The 21,237-nt window shown below is 48.9% G+C and overlaps 1 protein-coding gene across 3 annotated transcripts in view; it reads left to right on the top strand.

Annotated features, from left to right (window-relative positions):
• Nucleotides 1-21,237, top strand: part of NOS1 (nitric oxide synthase 1) — a 151,094-nt gene that overhangs the window by 121,412 nt on the left and 8,445 nt on the right. For all 3 annotated transcript variants that reach the window (XM_032168570.2, XM_058424857.1, XM_032168571.2), the window contains 8 exons: nt 3,344-3,537; nt 5,967-6,136; nt 10,455-10,665; nt 11,320-11,407; nt 12,960-13,081; nt 14,906-15,054; nt 17,501-17,695; nt 19,650-19,768. In XM_032168570.2, coding sequence (XP_032024461.1) covers nt 3,344-3,537; nt 5,967-6,136; nt 10,455-10,665; nt 11,320-11,407; nt 12,960-13,081; nt 14,906-15,054; nt 17,501-17,695; nt 19,650-19,768 — 1,248 coding nt within the window. The remainder of the gene's footprint in view (nt 1-3,343; nt 3,538-5,966; nt 6,137-10,454; nt 10,666-11,319; nt 11,408-12,959; nt 13,082-14,905; nt 15,055-17,500; nt 17,696-19,649; nt 19,769-21,237) is intronic.

The raw sequence follows: 21,237 nt of genomic DNA on the forward strand, positions 1-21,237 counted from the left end.
CTACCACCCTCCAAACAAACACTCCAGCCTTCTTTCCCTTCTTTGAACATGCCACCTTTTCTCTGCCTCTGGGCCTTTGCACGTGCTCTTCCCCATCCCTGGAATGCTGTGCCTGCAGGTCTTTGCACGTCTCTGCTTAAGTGTCAAATCACCAGAGAGGTCTCCCTGACCGTCCTATCTGACATAGTCTACTCCCCTCAACCCATCACCACCCACTCATCCACATCACCAACCCCACCTGAGATCTTTTAAGTGACTTCTCAATGAGAATAGGGCACTTTGCTGTCCTTCTCCTCTCTCACCAGTGGCTAGAACAGTGCCTGGCACGCGATGTATAGGTGTAGATTGAAGGAACCTTGTTAACTTGAGTAGTTCACAGCTGACAATATTTACTCTTTTCACTGAAGAATGCACATTTTCTGGGGTTTTTTTTTCTATTTAATGCTGGACATTAGCAAATTATTCTTTTATCTGCAAACCTATCATTGAGCCACCACCAAGCATGTGTGTGTATGTGATGCTTCTGGATGTGGCTAGAAATAAGTCACACAGAGGGGACACTCGGGGGAGAAGGGAATAGGGCCCAAATGGCTGCTGCTGTTCCATTGCCTCTTCCCCTTCTCCCTGTACTTCTCATATGGCCCATATGTGTCCCAAGCTTTAAGAAAAAATAAAAAATAGGCCAGGTGTGGTGGCTCACACCTGTAATCCCAGCACTTTGGGAGGTTGAGGTAGGTGGATCATCTGAAATCAGGAGTTTGAGACCAGCCTGGCCATCATGGTTAAACCTTGTCTCTGCTAAAAGTACAAAAACTAGCCAGGCATGGTGGCAGGTGTCTGTAATCCCAGCTACTCGGGAGGCTGAGGCATGAGAATCTCTTGAACCCGGGAGGTGGACTGCACTCCAGCCTGGGCAACAGAGAGAGACTCCATCTCAAAAAAAATAAAAAATAATAATAAAATGTTAAAAATTCTCCACTTACAAAGCTCACCAGAACTGAGATTTAAGACAACTGGTTTCTGAGCCAGTGCTATCCCCCAGAAGGTCGGCTTCCCAGGAAAGCATCAAAGACCAGTCCACCAAGGTGCCCTGGGGCCCCGCAGCCATTCCGCCTGGGTTCTCAGGAAGCGACATGCAGAGTCAGTCCCCTTGGTTAAACTCCCAGCAGGGCCAGAGCCTGGGCCCACCTTCTATTCTAGCCCACCTGCCAGCCACGTTCCCCTGCCTGCTCCTTGTCTGCACGGCCACCCTCTGCCTCATTCAAGAGGACTTTGGGGGAGGTGGCTGTGCTCGTGAGCTAGCTCAGCAAGTTTAGGTCCTCTGCATTTCTATTTTGTACAAATCGTGATGATCTGGGAAGAAAGCGGGAATTGATTTGCGGGCCTTTCAAAGGCTTCCTTTGGGTAGACTTAGGAGGCTCCCAAATTAGAAACCCCACAGCGCCCCCTGCTGGCCCCGGCTTCTGCGATTTCCTTCTTGCAGCTCTCTGGAGGTGATGTCTTTTTGCTCCCCAGGAACCAAAGACTGGTGTGAGCTCTGAGAAGGTTCAGTCGTGCACGTTCCCAGACAGGGCAAGATGTGCCCAGGCAGGGCCAGTGGGACTCCAGACCCTAATACTGCCATTCACAATTATGGTCGCTAAGTTCCCCACTATGCTAAGGGCGGGGATGCCTTGCTTCAAGAAAATACTTGACACCCTTTCCTCCCCCGAAATAATGTGCCCGCTCAACTCTTTTTAAAAATGATGGCTATTTGTAGCACAAAAGAGTTCTCGGTTGAGCCAAAAACTCCTTTAAATAGCGAGTCCCATTGGGCTATTCAAGTGTTGATTTACATACCACAGAGAATATAGAAACTTCATGTTGAATATCAAGCATCTCTAGCCACTGAAAATTAATTGGCAGTGAAGAAAAAGCAGATATGAAAAAGCAATCATAGCTCAAAGGGTGCAAAGGATTTGATTTCTCAAAGTGTAATCGATCCTAGAGTTTGCTGGTGTTGCGGGAAATGCAGTATATCTGTACTGAAAGGTTTTTGTGGGGTTTGTTTCTTTTTTGAGTAGTGGTAGGGGGATATAGTCTTGCTCTGTTGCCCAGGCTGGAATGCAGTGGTGCAGTTTCTGCTCACTGCAATCTCCACCTCCTGGGTTCAAGTGATTCTCCCGCCTCAGCCTCCCAAGTAGCTGGGATTACAGGCATGTGCCACAATGCCCAGCTAATTTTTGTATTTTTAGTGGAGACAGGGTTTTGTCATATTGGCCAGGCTGGTCTCAAACTCCTGACCTCAGGTGATCTGCGCACCTCCACCTCCCAAAGTGCTGGGATTACAGGCATGAGCCACCGTGCCCAGCCTGTACTGAAATTTTTTAAAGGACCAGAATAATCACATTCTGAGAGTTTATTCTTGAAAGCTGTTGGATTAGCACAGGCCTCTTGAACTTGAAACACGAAAATCAATGCCGAAAGGTTATAACCCGGTAGGCATCAATAAGTTTCCTTCCGTGTTTTCTTTTTAGATCTCTCAATTTTGTAATATTGATGAATTTATGCATAGGAGGAACCCAATCTTAAAGCCAAGTCTTTTTTCCTTTACCATAACAATACGAGGAACGCTGGTTGCCAAAGGGAGTGGGGCTTGGAATTCCTAGGAGATATAGAATTTCACAGATTGGGGATACCACAGCCTGTGGTCCCAGTGAAGTGCTAGACACTGAGAGAACCCCTATTAGTACTGAGAATGGGGTGCTAGAATCCAAAAGAAGGGAATTGAGAAGGAGAAAGTGAGTAGTTATGCCCAATACTGCTTCCAGATCCAGATGAACCCTAGGAACCAGCCATTGGATTTGCAGTGAGGAGTTCACTGGTGACCTTGATAAAAGCCTCAATGTAGAATGATGGCTGAGCATTGTGGCCCTTACCTGTAATCCTAGCACTTTGGAAGGCCGAGGTGGGAAGATTGCTTCAGCTCACAAGTTTGAGACCAGCCTGGGCCACATAGGGAAATTCCATCTGTACAAAAAATTCCAAAATTAGCCAGGCATGACAGTGCCTGCTTATAGTCCCAGCTACTTGGGAGGCTGAGGTGGGAGGATCATTAAGCTTGGGAGATAGAGGCTGCAGTGAGCCGTGATCACACCACTGCACTCCAGCCAGGGCGACAGAGCAAGACCCTGTCTCACCATAATAATAATAATAAAATGATGGGAGCATAGGCTTGGTTAGCACAGGCCCCAACAAGAATGGAAGGAGGAGAACTGCAGCCAACAAGGACAGACAGAAGAGCAAAAAAAGGAGGAAGTAGTTGCTGGCCCTCGTCCTGTGATTCTTCTGCAATTTCCTGCAGTCGGTCAACTATCTTCGTGCGTCTCCACACCAACGGGAATCAGGAGCTGCAGTACCAGCCTGGGGACCACCTGGGTGTCTTCCCTGGCAACCACGAGGACCTTGTGAATGCCCTGATCGAGCGACTAGAGGACGCGCCCCCTGTCAACCAGATGGTGAAAGTGGAACTGCTGGAGGAGCGGAATACGGCTTTAGGTAACATTCCCGGGGGCCCTTCCCTGCTCTAGGGAGCTGCAGAGGCACTGGGTGTCTGGGGAAGAAGATACCCTTTCTTCCCAATCACCAGTCCAGGCAGAAGAGTGGGTCTCTGTTGCTAACAGCCTATGAGACTAAAGATTTTCCCCTTTCTCATGACTGATCAACCTTGGCCCAACCAGCTGGGCAAATAAATGCACATAGTGCCAGGCCATTGATAGCTCACCATTGGGAGAAGGGGGCTGCTACCTTCCTTCATTGACTAGACACAGACTTTAGCAGTAGCCATTCTTTTCACTTTCTATCCTCACCACTAGCCCTCAGGAAAATCTCTAGTACCCCATTGTCCACCAAGTAAATAACAGCAGAAGTCTGATCCTGCCTCCTCTTACAATCAAAAGGTACTATAGGAAGCTCGATGGCCAACTAGGGATTGAGCCCACATTTTTTACCTCATTAGATCAAGTTCTCGCCTGCTTGAGTGTCCATCCTTGACATTCATATTGAAGAACTTTCAAAGGCAAATGGGTCTCAGTACTTCATCCAGGAGCACAGGTGGGCTCAGGGGTCAGGTACAAGGAACTGCAGTGACCTTACCTGGCAGACCAATACAGGACTGTCACTTTTACAAAAGAGCTAGGATGTAAAGTCAGGATAGAACGTGAAAGTAGCATGTAGTCAAAGCCCTGCTGAAAACCTCTCAGGAACGCACTACTTTAGAGAGACATACCCTCTTTTTTTTTTTTTTTTTTTTTGAGACAGAGTTTTGCTCTTGTTGCCCAGGCTGGAGTGCAGTAGCGCAATCTCGGCTCACTGCAACCTCCGCTTCCCAGGTTCAAGCAATTCTCCTGCCTCAGCCTCCTGAGTAGCTGGGATTATAGGCACGTGCCACCACACCCAACTAATTTTTTGTATTTTTAGTCAAGACGGGGTTTCATCATGTTGGCCAGGCTGTTCTCAAACTCCTGACCTCAGGTAATCCACCTGCCTTGGCCTCCCAAAGTGCTGGGATTACAGGCATGAGCCACCGCACCCAGCTGAGACATACCCTCTCTTAATAAATCCTGACTGAATGAGGTGGCTGACGCCTGTAATCCCAACACTTTGGGAGGCTAAAGCAGGCAGATTACTTGAGCCCAGGAGTTCAAGACCAGCCTGGGCAATGTGGCGAAACTGCATCTCTACAAAAAAATACAAAAATTAGCCAGGCATCAGGCCAGCCATGGTTGTTCACTCCTGTAATCCCAGCACTTTGGGAGGCCGAGGCGGGTGGATCACCTGAGGTCAGGAGTTCGAGACCAGCCTGGCCAACATGGCGAAACCCCGTTTCTACTAAAAATACAAAAAATTAGCCGGGCGTGGTGGCACATGCCTGTAATCCCAGCTACTTGGGAGGCTGAGGCAGGAGAATCACTTGAACCCGGGAGGCAGAGGTGGCAGTGAGCCAAGATCGCACTATCGCACTCCAGCCTGGGCAACAAGAGCGAAACTTCATCTCAAAAAAAAAAAAAAATTAGTGAGGCATGGTAGCACACGTCTGTAGTCCCAGCTACTCAGGAGCATGAGGTGGGAGGATCACTTGAGCCCAGGAGTTCAAGGCTACAGTGAGCTGTGATCGCACCACTGCACTCGCCTGGGCAACAGAGTGAGACCTTGTCTCAAAAAATAAATAAATAAAATAAAAATAAAAATAAATCCAACCCAGACAGTACTTCCTCTGTGTTGAAATAGAGCTTTGTATTTGGGATTGAACGCCTGTTGGAGGAGAGGCTTATATTTAGGGACATACTGGATGAAGAGTATATAGAGGGAGTACATTATAGTAGTTAGAACAAGGTCTGAAGCCACACTGCCTGACTTCATGCTTATGAGCTGTGTGACCTCGGGCAAATTTCTTAACCTCTCTGTGCTTCTATTTGTCTCAGCGGGGAGAAGAATAACACTGTCTTGGATTGTTGTGATGATTAAATGAGTTAATATAAAGTACTAATAATAGTACTTGGCATATAGAATGTGCTAGGTAAGTGTTAGTGTTTATAATGACAAACACTAACATCCCATTCAGGGGGTGAGAGGCTGATACCATGCCATGATACGTGGGGCTGAAATAGGCTTATCTCTGTCATGCGCAGCTGGGGGCTCGTTGTATAGAACGCCAGTGGACTATGTCATGCTATTTTAATATTTTTCTCCTCTCTTCATGTATTTTTCTTAATTTTTGGATTCATTTGCCTAATTTTGGATTTGCTTCTTGCACACATGAAATCCCCTGGATTCCGGGCATGGAAGGTGGAGAGCTAGAAGGTTGCTTGGCTCTGGAGCTACCCTCCTCTCCTGGCCCCATCCTCTGCTCCAGGAGCAGACCTGAACCCCCGACTTGGACTCAAGCCCTCCCACACCCACCCCTCACCTGCCTTGTACCTCCACAGGTGTCATCAGTAACTGGACAGACGAGCACCGCCTCCCACCCTGCACCATCTTCCAGGCCTTCAAGTACTACCTGGACATCACTACGCCGCCAACGCCCCTGCAGCTGCAGCAGTTTGCCTCCCTAGCTACCAGCGAGAAGGAGAAGCAGCATCTGCTGGTCCTCAGCAAGGTGGGTCCCCAGGCTTCGCACAACCCTAGGGGGCGCCTTTCACCTCCTTGTCATTAAAGAGTTGAAAACTGTTATTACCAGGCTTCCAGTAGATGGAAGTCTTGAGCCAAGGGGGCCATTATTTGCTGTAGGTCACCATATTGGCTGGTCCAACGTGGCTGGTCTTCTACCAGTTCTAAGGCCTGGCAGAGCAAGAGTGACTCCCTTGAATCAACAGTTCCCTGGCTACAACAGAAATTGCTATTCTAACTGTTTCTGTCTTCCTTTGGAACCTTGAGCTTCCATTAGTGCCATCTTAGCCCATGCTTAGGAGAAAAAGAAACAGGATCTCACCACGCCTTGATTTAAAGATAAGCTTTTTTCTTGTTTTTTGTTTTTTTAATTTTTATTTTTATGGGTACTTGGTTGGTAGGTATATATATTTATGGGGTACATGTGATGTTTTGATACAGGCATACAATGTATAATAATCACATCAGGGCAAATGGGGTATTCATCCCCTCAAGCATTCATCATTTCTTTGTGTTGGGAACATTCCAATTCCACTCTTTTCGTTATTTTTAAATATACAATAAATTGTTGTTGACTATAGTCACCTTGTCTAGATCTAGGAAATACTAGATCTTATTCTTTTTTTTTTTTTTTTTTCTGAGACAGAGTCTCACTCTCTAGCCCAGGCTGGAGTGCCGTGTTGCAATCTCAGTTCACTGCAACCTCCATTTCCCCAGGCTCAAAGGATTCTCGTACCTCAGCCTCCCGAGCAGCTGGAATTACAGGTGCCTGCCACCATGGCCAACTAATTTTTGTAGTTTTTTCTTTAGTAGAGATGGAGTTTCACCATCAAACCCCTGACCTCAGGTGATCCACCCACCTTGGCCTCCCAAAAGTGCTGGGATTACAGGCATGAGCCACCGTGCCTGGCCTGCATCTTATTCATTTTATGTAACTGTATTTTTGTACCCATGAACCATCTCTGCTTTCCCCCACCCCTCGCCGCTACCCTTCCCTGCATCTGGTAGCCCTCTTCTACTCTCCATCTTCATGACTTTATTTGCTTCTAGTTTTTAGCTCCCACAAATGAGTGAGAACGTGCAAAATTTGTCTTACTGTGCCTGGCTTCTTTCACTTAACATGATGTCCTCCAGTTCCGTGCATGTGGCTGCAAATGATGAGCTTTTGCCAATGCAGAGGAGCTGCAGGTGGGACTGCTAGAGATCAGAGGTCTCTGATTGTAAAATGAACCAAACGTAGCCTCTACCACCTTGCTTAGAAACCCTGGGATCACCTGCCCCAGCCCGCTGCAAAGCCTTGCTCAGTAAGAATTCTACCCAGGAGAATCACCCACGCTGCTCCCAATGGGGGCTCCTTCCCAGTAAGCAAGCCCCCAGCACAGGATGGCTTGGCTTTCTTCTGCCGTCCAGGAGAGGGGATTGAATGGTGGGCAGCAAGGAAGAGGCTAATTAGCGAGTGCGTAGTATTTAGAAATATGAAAATAAATACCAGAAGGAACACTTAAAGAGCTGTAAGTAGTTACCTCCGGGGAGTTGGAAGCAGATGGCAGAGGTAGAACAGGAGACCATTATTTTTAATCATAAGCTTTACAAAGTTATTTAACTTTTTAGACTATCTGCAAGTATAATTTTGATTTAAAACTTTTAATTAATGGGGGAGGGTGGCTAATAGGAAGAAGGACCATAGATTGCACTGTTGGTACCTTATTAGATTGTACTGTTTTTACCTTATTTAAAGCAGAATTTGGGCACAGTGGCTCATGCCTATAATCCCAGCACTCTGAGAGGCAGAGATGGGAAGATTGCTTGAGGCCAGGAGTTTGGAACCAACCGGGCAACATAGACCCCAGCTCTACAAAAAAATTAAATTAGCTGGGCATCATGGCACATGCCTGTAGTCCCAGCTACTCAGGGGGCTAAGGTGGGAGGATCACTTGAGCCCAGGAGTTCGAGGCTGTAGTGAATCACGATCTTGCAACTGTACTGCAGCGTGGGTGAAAGAGCAAGACCCCATCTCTATAAATAAATAAATAAATAAATAAATAAATAAATAAAGCAAGACCACATCTCTATAAATAAGTAGGCCAGGCGCAGTGGCTCACGCCTGTAATCCCAGCACTTTGGGAGGCCAAGGCAGGCGGATCACCTGAGGTCAGGAGTTTGGGACCAGCCTGGCCAACATGGTGAAACCCTGTCTCTACTAAAAATGCAAAAATTAGCTGGGTGTGGTGGTGGGCACCTGTAATTCCAGCTACTCAGGAGGCTGAGGTAGAAGAACTGCTTGAACCCAGGAGACAGAGCTTGCAGTGAGCCAAGATCATGCCACTGCACTCCAGCCTGGGTGACAGAGCGAGAATCTGTCTCTAGATAGATAGATAGATAGATAGATAGTAGAATTTGATATAACCCATATGTATTAGTTCATTTCTTCCAAAAAGTGCAGACTTCAAGACAGGATTAAATGAGCAAGGATTTTTATTAGGCGAAACACCTGTGTGACAGAAAATAGGGATCAGACAAGGCTGGAAGAACCGTCAGACCTCAAAACAAATTTAACCCCAACCAAAGGAAAAGGAAGAAAGGTTGGACGGGAATGTTCTAGACTGCAGTGCAGTTTAAGGAAGGCCCAGCAAGGTCCTTGAGTAGCCCTGGAGACTCCTGTGCTTGGTTATTGGCAGGAAGCAGCCTGTGTGAAGCCAGGCCCGGCACCAACAGGGTGATGGATGTCAGTTTCAGGTGATGTCAGTTTCAAAGAGTTGAGAGGCCAGGGCTCTTGGTCCATGTTGCTCCTGCAACTGCAGGCCAGTCAAGCTAGAGGTCTGAGAAGCACAATGTCAAGGATGCCATCGCCTATTAATAAAGCCAGAACAGGCTGGGTGCAGTGGCTCACCCCTATAATCCCAGCACTTTGGGAGGCCAAGGTGGGCGGACCACAAGGTCAGGAGATCGAGACCATCCTGGCTAACACGGTGAAACCCTGTCTCTACTAAAAATACAAAAAATTAGCCAGGCGTGGTGGTGGGCGCCAGTAGTCCCAGCTACTCGGGAGGCTGAGGCAGGAGAATGGCGTGAACCCCGGGAGGCAGAGCTTACAGTGAGCCAAGTTCGTGCCGTTGCACTCCAGCCTGGGCAGCAGAGTGAGACTCCATCTCAAAAAAAAAAAATTTAAATAAATTTTAAAAATAAATAAATAAGGCCAGGACAGTCTTTAGGAACATGGTAAAAATCTTTGTTACACAGTACACTCACACCCTGGTCTCAGAAACTGAGCCTTCTGTTCCAGCAATCAGAGACTGCCTAGGGCATCTTCTGAGATTAAGGAAAAATAACTCCAGAGCTCCAGAGAGTTCCTCTGTTGCCTGGTTACAGCTGGGCTTTGCTGTCAACACGTCCCCAGACATGGTCCTCCACACACCCCAACCTGATTTTCCAGGGCTGTCACTCACCGTCATGAACATGACCCAAGCTCTCCAAAGATGCATCTCCAGACTCTGCAACCAACAAATCACAGGTCTCTACTGAATACCTGCCACTCCCTGCATGAGTCATGACTCCCTTCCATAGTGCGTCTCTCTTGACTTCAGGAGTGTGTAGTGACTAGGAACACAGATTCTGAGGACACACTGTCTAAAGCAAGGATCAGTTTCACCCAGCATCACCACTTAGTAGCCATGGGACCTCTATGACCCTCAGTTTCCTCATCTATAAAATGGGGAAACAGTAATACCTATTTCATAAGGTCCTCATGAGAATCAAAACTTAGCACAGAATAATTACTATTCAAGTGTTAACTATTATTGCTCGCTTTTTCTTTTCTTTCTCTCTTTCTTTCTTTTCTCCTCTTTCTTTTTCTTTCCTTCTCCTTCCTTCCTTCTTCCTTCCTTTCCCTCTCTCTCTCTCTCTCTTTCTTTCTCTCTGTCAACAGGGTCTCACTCTGTCACCCAGGCTGGAGTGCAGTGGCATGATCATAGCTCACTGCAGCCTCAAGCACCTGAACTCAAGCAGTCTTCCCACCTCAGCCTCCCAAGAAACTGGGGTACTGCAGACATTCACCACCAGATCCCGCTAATTTTTCTTAATTTTTTGTAAAGACAGGATCTTACTGTGTTTCCCAGGCTGGCCTTGAACTCCTAGCCTCAAGTGATCCTCTCTCCTTGGCCTCCCAAAGCACTGCAATTACAAGCATGAGCCACCACACCTGCCAACTGTTACTTTTATTTTGCCTTCTTCCTGGACCCCCTCAGGTCCTCATGGGAAGTATGTAGCAGCTGGGTTCAAGATTGTCTCTGTCCATCTCCTTGGCACAGGGTTTGCAGGAGTACGAGGAATGGAAATGGGGCAAGAACCCCACCATCGTGGAGGTGCTGGAGGAGTTCCCATCCATCCAGATGCCGGCCACCCTGCTCCTGACCCAGCTGTCCCTGCTGCAGCCCCGCTACTATTCCATCAGCTCCTCCCCAGACATGTACCCTGATGAAGTGCACCTCACTGTGGCCATCGTTTCCTACCGCACTCGAGGTGGGCGGAGGCACTGGGAGAGCCTCCTTGGCTGCGTTTTCCCCCAAGGGGCCTCTGGAGGGCTCCCTAAACCACTGCCTGCAGGCTAAATCCCAAATCCCTGGGAAGAAACTCACCCCCAAGACCAGAAAACTGGGGGGAAGCAGGTGAACTGTCCCCTGGTGCAGAGCCAAGCCTGAGCAGAATTAGGAAAGAGGCAAGATGTGTATTTACAATGGCGCCCCCTAATATACCCAAAGCAGCAACTAGAACAAGCCACCACTACTCACTCCCTGGGACAGCGCTCTGCTGTATCATGCCCAGCTGGTTGTAAGTGAGATAACCCAAGCTCTGCCCTGTATTTTTCCTCCTAGATAAAGCAATTAAAATGCACAGTGCCCGTCCCAGGAGCCCAGCAAGCCACCAAAAGCACCCTTCAATAGGGAAGGATTCGAATCCGACCCACCCCTACCCAATAGAATCCTGGGTGGTTGCACAGGCATGAAGTCACCCCAGCTATACCATTTCCTCTTGCCCTTCAGAGGAAGGGATCTTGGAGAGGAATTCCAAAGGATAAACTTGGCACTGGGCCTGCGGGCATTTGCATTGGAGGGAGGAGGGGAGGCCTTGCTTGGGAGCAGTGGGTGGCCCTGACTGCCTTGGTTATTTTGCTAGATGGAGAAGGACCAATTCACCACGGCGTGTGCTCCTCCTGGCTCAACCGGATACAGGCTGACGAAGTGGTCCCCTGTTTCGTGAGAGGGTGAGTAATAAGTGAAAAAAAATGAGCAATCACCTCAAATCTGCATATTGACGTCGCAAGTTGGGGTAGGTGGACCAGTCTGAAGGGCTCTAGGGAGATGGCTGGGTGACACACGATGGAGACCAATGTCCTGCGTCTCTCTTAGTTGTTAAGGAAACAAGATCAGAGCAGCATAGCAAGCTAGGCAAGTCCTCCGGTCAATGTCAAGTCAATGCAACACACATTTCACTTGGGCGTGTACTGGGCTAGATGCTGGAGCTATTGGGGAAAACCATGCAAATACAGTCTCCACCTTCATGAACCATATGGGCTAGTGGAAATTCTAGCCAAATTCTACTGCTCACTCCCAATCAGTCCCAGTTTCCTAGAGATGGAAAAAATCCAATCACCCCCATTCATTGGAGCTTTTCCTCCCAAACTCAGCTGTAAAGGCTATAGCTGATCTTAGACCAGTTATAGTTAACCTGTTTTGTCGATCAATAACTTCTCTACCTGAACACTGGCTTTGGCCAATGATTTTTCTCAACCATTGAGGTTAGAATGTTCACAATATGGTCCACATGCCATTGATCATGATCTAAATATCATTGGCATCAGAGTCCTCTGGGGTGTTTCACACATAGAGTCCTGAGCCCAGATGTAGTGCATGGCCCAGGAATCTGCACCTTGAACATCCCCAGGTGATTCTTTTACACACTGAAGTCTGTGACTCCTTGATTTAAAGATTTCATGGTTGGTTAAACGAGTTGCTCTGGGCTGGGCACAGTGGCTTACGCCTGTAATCCCAACACTTTTGGAGGCCAAGGAAGGCAGATCACTTGAGGTCAGGAGTTCGAGACCAGCCTGGACAACGTGGCGAAACCCCATCTCTACTAAAATACAAAAAAAAAGTAGCCGAGGGTGGTGGCGGGTGCCTGTAATCCCAGCTACTTGGGAGGCCAAGGCAGGAGAATCACTTGAGCCTGGGAGGTGGAGTGCAGTGAGCCAAGATCACACCACTGCACTCCAGCCTGAGTGACAGAGTGAGACTCCGTCTCAAAAAAAAAAAAAAAAAGGAAAGAAAAAAAATGGTGGCTCTCAAACCAGGGTGATTTTTACAGCACCCCACCCCACCCCTGCCACCCAGGGACATCTGACAATGTCTTTAGACATTTGAGTTGTCACAACTCACATGTACTCCTGGCATCTAGTGGGTGGAAGCCGGGGATGTTGCTCAATACCCTACAATGCATAGGACAGTGCCACGACAGAGGAGTGTCCACCCCAAGTGACAATGGTGCCAGTGTAGAGATACCCTGGGTTGAATTTGCTGAGCTCAGCAGTGAGAAGAATTGGGGAATGGAGAAATAGCCAGAACTTGAGGACCCCCCATTTTTGGAATTCCCCTAATTGGTGAGACTCCCACCCTGAAAAGGGGCACCTGGCCCCGGCTGAAGAGCTGTAAGTCTCATTGTATGTCTACCGAAGACAGCCACCTGGTCTACCTAAGATTCAATTGTTCTTGATTGGATTTGAGCTCTGCAAGACTTCTGACCCCCTCTTCCTTGCCCAGAGCACCCAGCTTCCACCTGCCCCGGAACCCCCAAGTCCCCTGCATCCTCGTTGGACCAGGCACCGGCATTGCCCCTTTCCGAAGTTTCTGGCAACAGCGGCAATTTGATATCCAACACAAAGGTGGGTTACAGTCCAGCGGCCACTTGGTTCCCACCCCCGGACCTGGGGAGGTCCAGCTGTGTCTCAGCAGCCCTAGAGAACAGTGAAGGTGTCTCTCCATGGCGTCACTGCCTCAGAAAAGCTGGGGCATGTAGCACCAATCTGACCCACAGGTGAAGTTCGTGGTGTAATCCAAACAGCCTGTCCCAGGGGCCTGAAATTCCAGGCCCAGAGGACATTTCTTTGACTGTTAAGATGTGATCTCTTCAAAAAAAAATCCAATAGCCTGGAAAAGATAGACATTAGTCCTTATCAAATGGCTATGCTTATGTAATTATTGCAAAGACTGTTATTCAAGAGCAAGTGCTGTGTGAAAGACACAGCAGATCAGCTCTGGGAGGAGAGAGAGAGAAAGAAACCCAAATTGTGGCATGCATTAGACAAGGATTTATTGAGCACCTAATGAGTGCCAAACACTATTGGAGGCGTTGGGGCGTGGCAGTGAAAAAGACAGAAAAACAGCTAAAATAGAAATGAAAACCTTTCCATTGATTCGAGGGATGATTACAAAAATGAATCAATCCATCAGTCAGTCAGTAAAAACTTGCCCCCATGGAACTGTCCTTCTAGCGGAACAGCTAACGTTTATAAAGTACTTGCAGGTATCAGGCAGAGTTGTAATGTTTCATGTTCATTTCTCACAACAGTCCTGTTATTTCCGTTTTGCAAATAGGGAAGCAGAGGCTTAGAAAGTTGAGTACGTTGTGGCCGGGTGCAGTGGCTCACGCCTGTAATCCCAGCACTTTGGAAGGCTGAGGCAGGTGGATCACTTGAGGTCAGGAGTTCGAGACCAGCCTGTCCAACATGGTGAAAACCTGTCTCTACTAAAAATACAAAATTAGCCAGGCGTGGTGGCACACATCTGTAATCCAAGTTACTCAGAAGGCTGAGACAGGAGAATCCCTTGAACCCAGGAGGTCGAGGTTGCAGTGAGCCGAGATAGTGCCATTGCACTCCAGCTTGGGCAACAAGAGTGAAACTCTGCAGGTTTCACTCTGCAGGTTGCAGTGAGCCAAGATCACACCACTGCACTCAAGCCTGGGCAACATAGTGAGACTCCATCTTAAAATAATAATAATAAATAAATAAATAAAAAGACCAGGCACAGTGGCTCACGCTTATAATCCCAACATTTTGGGAGGCCAAGGCAGGCAGATCACGAGGTCAGGAGTTCGAGACCAGCCTGGCCAACACAGTGAAACCCCGTCTCTACTAAAAATACACAAGTTAGCCAGGTGCAGTTGCAGGTGCCTGTAATCCCAGCTACTTGGGAGGCAGAGGCAGGAGAATCGATTGAACCCGGGAGGCAGAGGTTGCAGTGAGCCGAGATCGCGCCACTGAACTCCAGCCTGGGTGACAGAGCTAGACTCCATCTCAAAAAAAAAAAAAAAAGTTGAGTAAGTTGTTCATCACAGAGCTGAGATTTCAACCCAGGCCGTCTAGCTCCAGAGTCTGGGCTCTTAGGCCCAGAGTCTGGGCATCAGGTGGGGGCTCCTAAGTAGTCAAGGAGCAGAAGGAAGGATTGAGTCCTGGGAGGGAGATCCACTAAAATCTGAACACACTTCACCTCCTTCCTCAGTATGTGCATGTGTATGTGTGTGCATGTGCGTGCATGTGAGCACCTGTGTACATGTGTGTGCCCGCATACATCTGCCTGCCCCAGTGTTCATGAGCCTCTATCTGCATGGCGCACGCTAAGGTCTCAGTACCCCATCCCTGGCACCTCAGCCACCCTGCACATCAGGCAGAGAGCCGTCAGTGACATAAGGTCTTCCTGGTCCCCAGGAATGAACCCCTGCCCCATGGTCCTGGTCTTCGGGTGCCGGCAATCCAAGATAGATCATATCTACAGGGAAGAGACCCTGCAGGCCAAGAACAAGGGGGTCTTCAGAGAGCTGTACACGGCTTACTCCCGGGAGCCAGACAAACCAAAGGTAACCCCCAGCAGCCCACCCCCTAGCCCAGCCCAACACACATGCACACTGGTACACACTCATGTGTGTACACACTTGCACATTCCACTCTCAGAAACCCCTCACCCTCACTCTTAAGCTTCCCGATTTCCCCTCTATGAAGTTGCTCTGTACTTCAGAAAGCATGGGTAGGGAAAATATCTATGTAAAATATTTAACAGGCCGAGCGCCTGTAATCCCAACACTTTGGGAGGCCAGGGCGGGTGGATCACTTGAGGTCAGGAGTTCGAGACCAGCCTGGCCAACATGGTGAAACCCTGTCTACTAAAAATGCAAAAATTAGCCAGGCATGGTGGTGCACACCTGTAGTCCCAGCTACTTGGTAGGCTGAGGCAGGAGAATCACTTGAACCCAGGAGGCAGAGGTTGCAGTGAGCTGAGATCACACCACTGCCCTCCAGCCTGGGTGACAAAGTGAGACTCCATCTCAAAAATATATATGTGATGAAATAAAATATTTAACAGCCTATATTATAATATTCAACTTATATGTAATATCCAGAATAGGCAAATCCATAGAGACAGAGTAGATTAGTGGTTGCCAGGGGCTGAGGGAGGGGAGAATGGGGAGTAACTGCAAATGGGCATGGGGTTTCCATCTGGGGTAAAGAAAAAAGTTCTGGAACCAGATAGTGATGATCCCATAACACCGAGAAGGGTACTTAATGCCACTGAATCGTACACTTTAAAGTGGTTATGACGGTAAATGTTACATGACGTTTTTACCATAATGAAAAATGTGGGGCCAGGCACCGTGACTCACGCCTGTAATCCCAGCACTTTGGGAGGCTGAGGTGGGAGGATCACTTGAGTCTGGAAGTTCAAGACCAGCCTGGGCAACATACTGAGACCCTGTCCCTATTAAAAAAAAAAAAAAAATTAAGTTAGCTGGGCATGGTGGCGTATGACTGTGGTCCCAGCTCCTTGGGAGGCTGAGGCAGGAGGGCAGCTTGAGGCGGGAGGGCAGCCTGGGAGGTCAAGGCTTCAGTGAGCTGTGATCATGCCACTGCACTCCACCCTGAGCAACAGACCAAGACTCTGTCTCTAAACAACAAATAATTAGAAATAAAAATTAGAAATATTTAAAAATAGAAATTTAAAAAAATAAATTTAGGCCAGGTTCACACCTGTAATCCTAGCAGTTTGGGTGGCCAAGGCGGGCAGATCATTTGAGGTCAGGAGTTCGAGACCAACCTGGCCAACATGGTGAAAGCCCATCTCTAATAAAATATAAAAATTAGCTGGGCACAGTGGCACATTCTTGTAGTCCCAGCACTTTGGGAGGCCAAGGTGGGTAGATCACTTGAGGTCAGGAGTTTGAGACCAGCCTGACCAACATGGTAAAACCCCATCTCTACTAAAAAAAAAAAAAAGCCGGGTGTGGTGACGCATGCCTGTAGTCCCAGCTACTCAAGAGGCTGAGGCAGGAGGAAGGCTTGAACCTGGGAGGCAGAGGTTGTAGTGGGCTGAGATCGTGCCACTGCACTCCAGCCTGGGCAACAAGCGAGACTCTGTCTCAAAAATAAATAAATAAATACAAACAAATAAATTTAACAGCCCTTAAGAGGCAATACTAGTCAGAATGGACACAGGCCACAGGACTAAAGCTCCATTGGATCTTGGGGAGGTCTGGGGGTCCCAGAGAAGGAGTCAGGACATCGCGGCAGGTTGCGGGGGCACTCAGAGAGTCCGGGCAGTGTCTGTTTGACAACTAGGGTGGGAGTATGTCAGTCTTAAGAGTCGCTACAGCTGTGCCAGCTTGTTCCAGCTGAATATCAGCTTCAGAGCGGGAGTTTCCTGGACAAGTTAAAGACATCCTGAACAAATGAGCTCCCTGGAGCTGTACTAGACACCCCTTGTGCCCACCTCACACCCCCTTAGCCCACCTTTTCCTTCTGCTATCGCTACAGCAGCTGGCTTTGCAGAGGTGGAAGCTGGCGGCCCCTCACCTCACCCCCATCTCTTGCTATCGGCCCAGGGCTTCCCTGGCACTGTAACATAGGATGCCTGCAATAACCAGCTGCACTCCTGGAAATGTGCAGGTGTTAACACCCGGTGACCATTGGCCACCAGGAGAGAGAAGTGGGTAGTGAATGCTCCCCGTCTTTCCCCTCTCCGGGGGATGATTCTGAGAAGCAGTCTATCCAGCTCCCTGGAGGGTCCTTAGCAGAGCTGAGCTCCAGTTGTCCAAAGAGGGTAGCAATGCATTCGCTCACCCTCCAATTGACTTTCCCGCCTTCCCTATCTCACTCTTCCCAGTCCCTCACTCTTGTTCCCTGGGATCAGCTCACAAAAGATCCTACCTGCCCACAAGCCCCTGAGTCAGGCTCTGTGTCCTGGGAGGACATTGGCTATGGCAGGCACGTTGCACAGCCCAGCCCCTTCTCACTGCTGTCTGCTCCTTGCAGAAGTACGTGCAGGACATCCTGCAGGAGCAGCTGGCGGAGTCTGTGTACCAAGCCCTGAAGGAGCAAGGGGGCCACATTTACGTCTGTGGGGACGTCACCATGGCCGCTGATGTCCTCAAAGCCATCCAGCGCATCATGACCCAGCAGGGGAAGCTCTCCACAGAGGACGCCGGCGTGTTCATCAGCCGGATGAGGGTGCGTGACAGGCTGGCTTCGCAGGTCCCTTTTCCTACATCCACTCTCCTATCCCCCGTTTTTCATCCAACCTGTCTTGATGATTAGGGGAGCCACGATGGTATCCCTGCTCCCATTCGTTGCACTTACCACTGAGGGTAGAGGTGGTCCCAAACAATGACAGAGAAAGTAGAAGGATGGCTGGGCATGCAGGCAGGTGTAGTAAATATGATTGGAGGCTGTGTGTGAAAATAACGAGTGAGTAGACCTCTGGTAGCTAGACAGAAACCATTCTAACCTAACTTCTCCTGTCCCAGACGCTGCAGGCAGCACTGCCCCGTGTAGTTGCGCAGGTTGGGCACTGCACAAAGAGATCTGAGGAGAACTGTGGAGCCCTCTATACACTCAGTCTCTTTAGTATGACCCTCAAGAGACACTTTTAAAGATTCCCCAGGATTTTGCAGAAGAGAGTTTAAAACTCACCCCGGCTGGGCTCGGTGGCTCATGCCTATAATCCCAGCACTTTGAGAGGCCAAGGCGGGAGGATCACCTGAGGTCAGGAGTTCGAGACCAGCCTGACTAACATAGTGAAACCCTGTCTCTTCTAAAAATACAAAAATTAGCTGGGCATGGTGGCGGGCACCTGTAGCCCCAGCTACTCGGGAGGCTGAGGAAGGAGAATCGCCTGAACCTGGGAGTTGGAGTTTGCAGTGAGCCAAGATCATGCCATTGCACTCCAGCCTGGGCGACGAGAGTGAAACTCCATCTCAAAAACAAAAACAGAAAACAAAAAACAAAACAAAACAAAACAAAAAGGCCAGGTGTGGTGGCTGACACCTGTAATCTCAGCACTTTGGGAGGCCAAGGCAGGTGGATCATGGGGTCAAGAGATCGAGACCATCCTGGCCAACCAACATGGTGAAACCCCGTCTCTACTAAAAATACAAAAATTAGCTGGGCGTAGTGGTGCATGCCTGTAGTCCCAGCTGCTCAGGAGGCTGAGGCAGGAGAATCACTTGAACCCGGGAGGCGGAGGTTGCAGTGAGCCGAGATCACACCACTGCACTCCAGCCCGGGTGACAGAGCGAGACTCTGTCTCCAAAAAAAAACAAAAACAACAACAACAAAACTCATCCCAACTGAAAATGAACCCACTCTACAGATGGGTGACTTTCTTCAAAACCTTCAGGACCAAGGGAGGCTGGAACCTAGTGCACGATTATGCCTGGCTTGCCAGATACACACTCCCAACCACTGCCCTTCCTCAGCACTGAGATGCATTTTCCCCTTGTTTGATCCCCTTGCCCTTTGAGAATATTGACTGCCCACCACAGGAGCTCCCATAGCTTGGTAAATTCTCAGATGTCACAAGTCAGTCATCACTTGGGCTGTTTCTTGAGACTCCAGGGAGGTTATTCTCTTTGCTTGATTCTTTCTGGGCAATGTTGAGCAAAGAGGCTCATCTTCAGAGAAACTCATGCATGCCCAAGGAGTCTCCACTGTGGGCAGCTGTGGGGAGTTCCCTGAGTGCTAGGCGGCCGCTTGTTCCTTCCTCCCCTTTCTTCTGGTCTCATGGGCTATTTGACACTAAACCCAGTTTTGCCCAGACCTGAACTTGCAGGAGCACGTTGGAGGGAGGGAGGAAAGGGGGAATGGTGAGGTTTCCATTTGACCTCATCGCTCCTTTTCACCTGAGAATCCACCAAGCAGCAGCGGTGTTTCCAGATGGCAACCTAAATGTTCTTTGCCAACTGGGCTACATCCCAGAGAACAGTTGCCCCACGTCCCAGAGAACAGTTTTGCTGAGCAGAGTCTTCGAGATCAAAGGTACCTCAGGGACACTGGCTTCAGCCTCATTTCTTTAGGAACCATCTTCCTTAGGGATATTCCGTTCCAGATGTCAGGCGAGTCTGCCCCTGCTCCAAGCCTTTATCTGGCATTTGAGAGCTGTTTTCTGGCTGTTTCTGTCCTCTAGGATGACAACCGATACCATGAGGATATATTTGGAGTCACCCTGCGAACGTACGAAGTGACCAACCGCCTTAGATCTGAGTCCATTGCCTTCATTGAAGAGAGCAAAAAAGACACCGATGAGTAAGCTGGCTCCATCCCTGGGTGAGGGGCGGGAAGAGCCCTCTCTTCTAGGTCCTACTGGGCAGGGGTGTCTGGCTTTCCCACGGTAGGGTCCCCAAAACAGCAGCATCAGCACCATCTGGGAACATGTTCAAAATGCAAATTCCCAGGCCACCCCAGACCTGCTGGATCTGAAACTCAGGAGTTAGGATGCAGCAGTTTGCATTTTAACAAATCCTCCAGCGGAACCCTGAGGCCCCGTCCAGTGTGGGAGGAAACCCCTGCTTTGGGTGCCGGCTTCTGTTTGGGGCACCCCCTAGTGGAATGATGGCTCCTACCTCTGGGAAGTTGCTTTTTTTTTTGGATGGAGTCGCTCTGTACTCCAGGTTGGAATGCAGTGACACAGTCTCAGCTCACTGCATCCTCCACCTCCTAGGCTCAAGCGATTCTCGTGCCTCAGCCTCCAAGTAGCTAGGACTACAGGAGTGCACCACCACGTCTGGCTAAGTTTTGTATTTTTAGTAAAGATGGGGTTTCGCCATGTTGGCCAGACTGGTCTCAAACTCCTGACCTCAAGTGATCTGCCCGCCTCAGCCTCCCAAAGTGCTGGAATTATAGGTGTGAGCCACCGCGCCCGGCCGGATCTGTGACATTTCTACCAGAAGTATCTTTCTTGTTTGTTTTTTACCTACTGGAGTTTAGCATCAGATTTAGGGCAAGGGTTTCTTCTACAAAAGTGTTTGAACGTTGCTCATTTAGGAAAGTGGGGAGAAGAATGGGATCGACCCTGGAGCTAGGTGGAGGTCTGGCGCTCAGTTTTTGTGTCCTTTCCACCGGCTCTCTCATCCCCTAAGTGGCTGGGGGCTTTCTCATCAACACGAATTACAATTGATATGATTTTGACGATTTCACTGAACCTCTAGAAATTGCTGGAAACAGGCTAAGGCACCAGGAGGCTGTGACCAGGTCTCATGATTTAAACCTTACTTGAATTCCATGGCACAGCAACCTCGATCGTAATTTCACTTCCCAATGCTGCCTGCCCCAATCCCTGCCACAGAAGCCCTGGAAACCACCCCTGGATGTCCTTTACTTTAAATTGGGTGGGTACTCAGCTGTCTCTTTTTTCAGCAGCACAAGGCATACACTCATTTCTTGAATTTGGCATCTTCTTTGTTTTCCCCTTACGATGACACAGCAGTCTTGAAAACATACTGTCGTGACCAGTAGACTCATATCATTGCCTTTAAGGCCACAAGTCCCTGGGTTGTCAAAAGGCTTTAAGGCCAGGTGTGGTGGCCTATAATCCCAGCACTTTGGGAAGCTGAGGTGGGTGAATTGCTTGAGCCCAGGAGTTCAAGATCAGCCCAGGCAACGCAAGGAGACCCTGTCTCTACAAATAATTTAAAAATTAGCAGGGCAGGGTGACACATGCCTGTGGTCCCAGCTACTTGGGAGGCTGAAGAAAGAGGATAGCCTGATCCCACGGA

This window comes from Hylobates moloch, unplaced genomic scaffold (assembly GCF_009828535.3).
Source record: "Hylobates moloch isolate HMO894 unplaced genomic scaffold, HMol_V3 SCAFFOLD_12, whole genome shotgun sequence".
In the NCBI taxonomy this organism is placed as follows: domain Eukaryota; kingdom Metazoa; phylum Chordata; class Mammalia; order Primates; family Hylobatidae; genus Hylobates; species Hylobates moloch.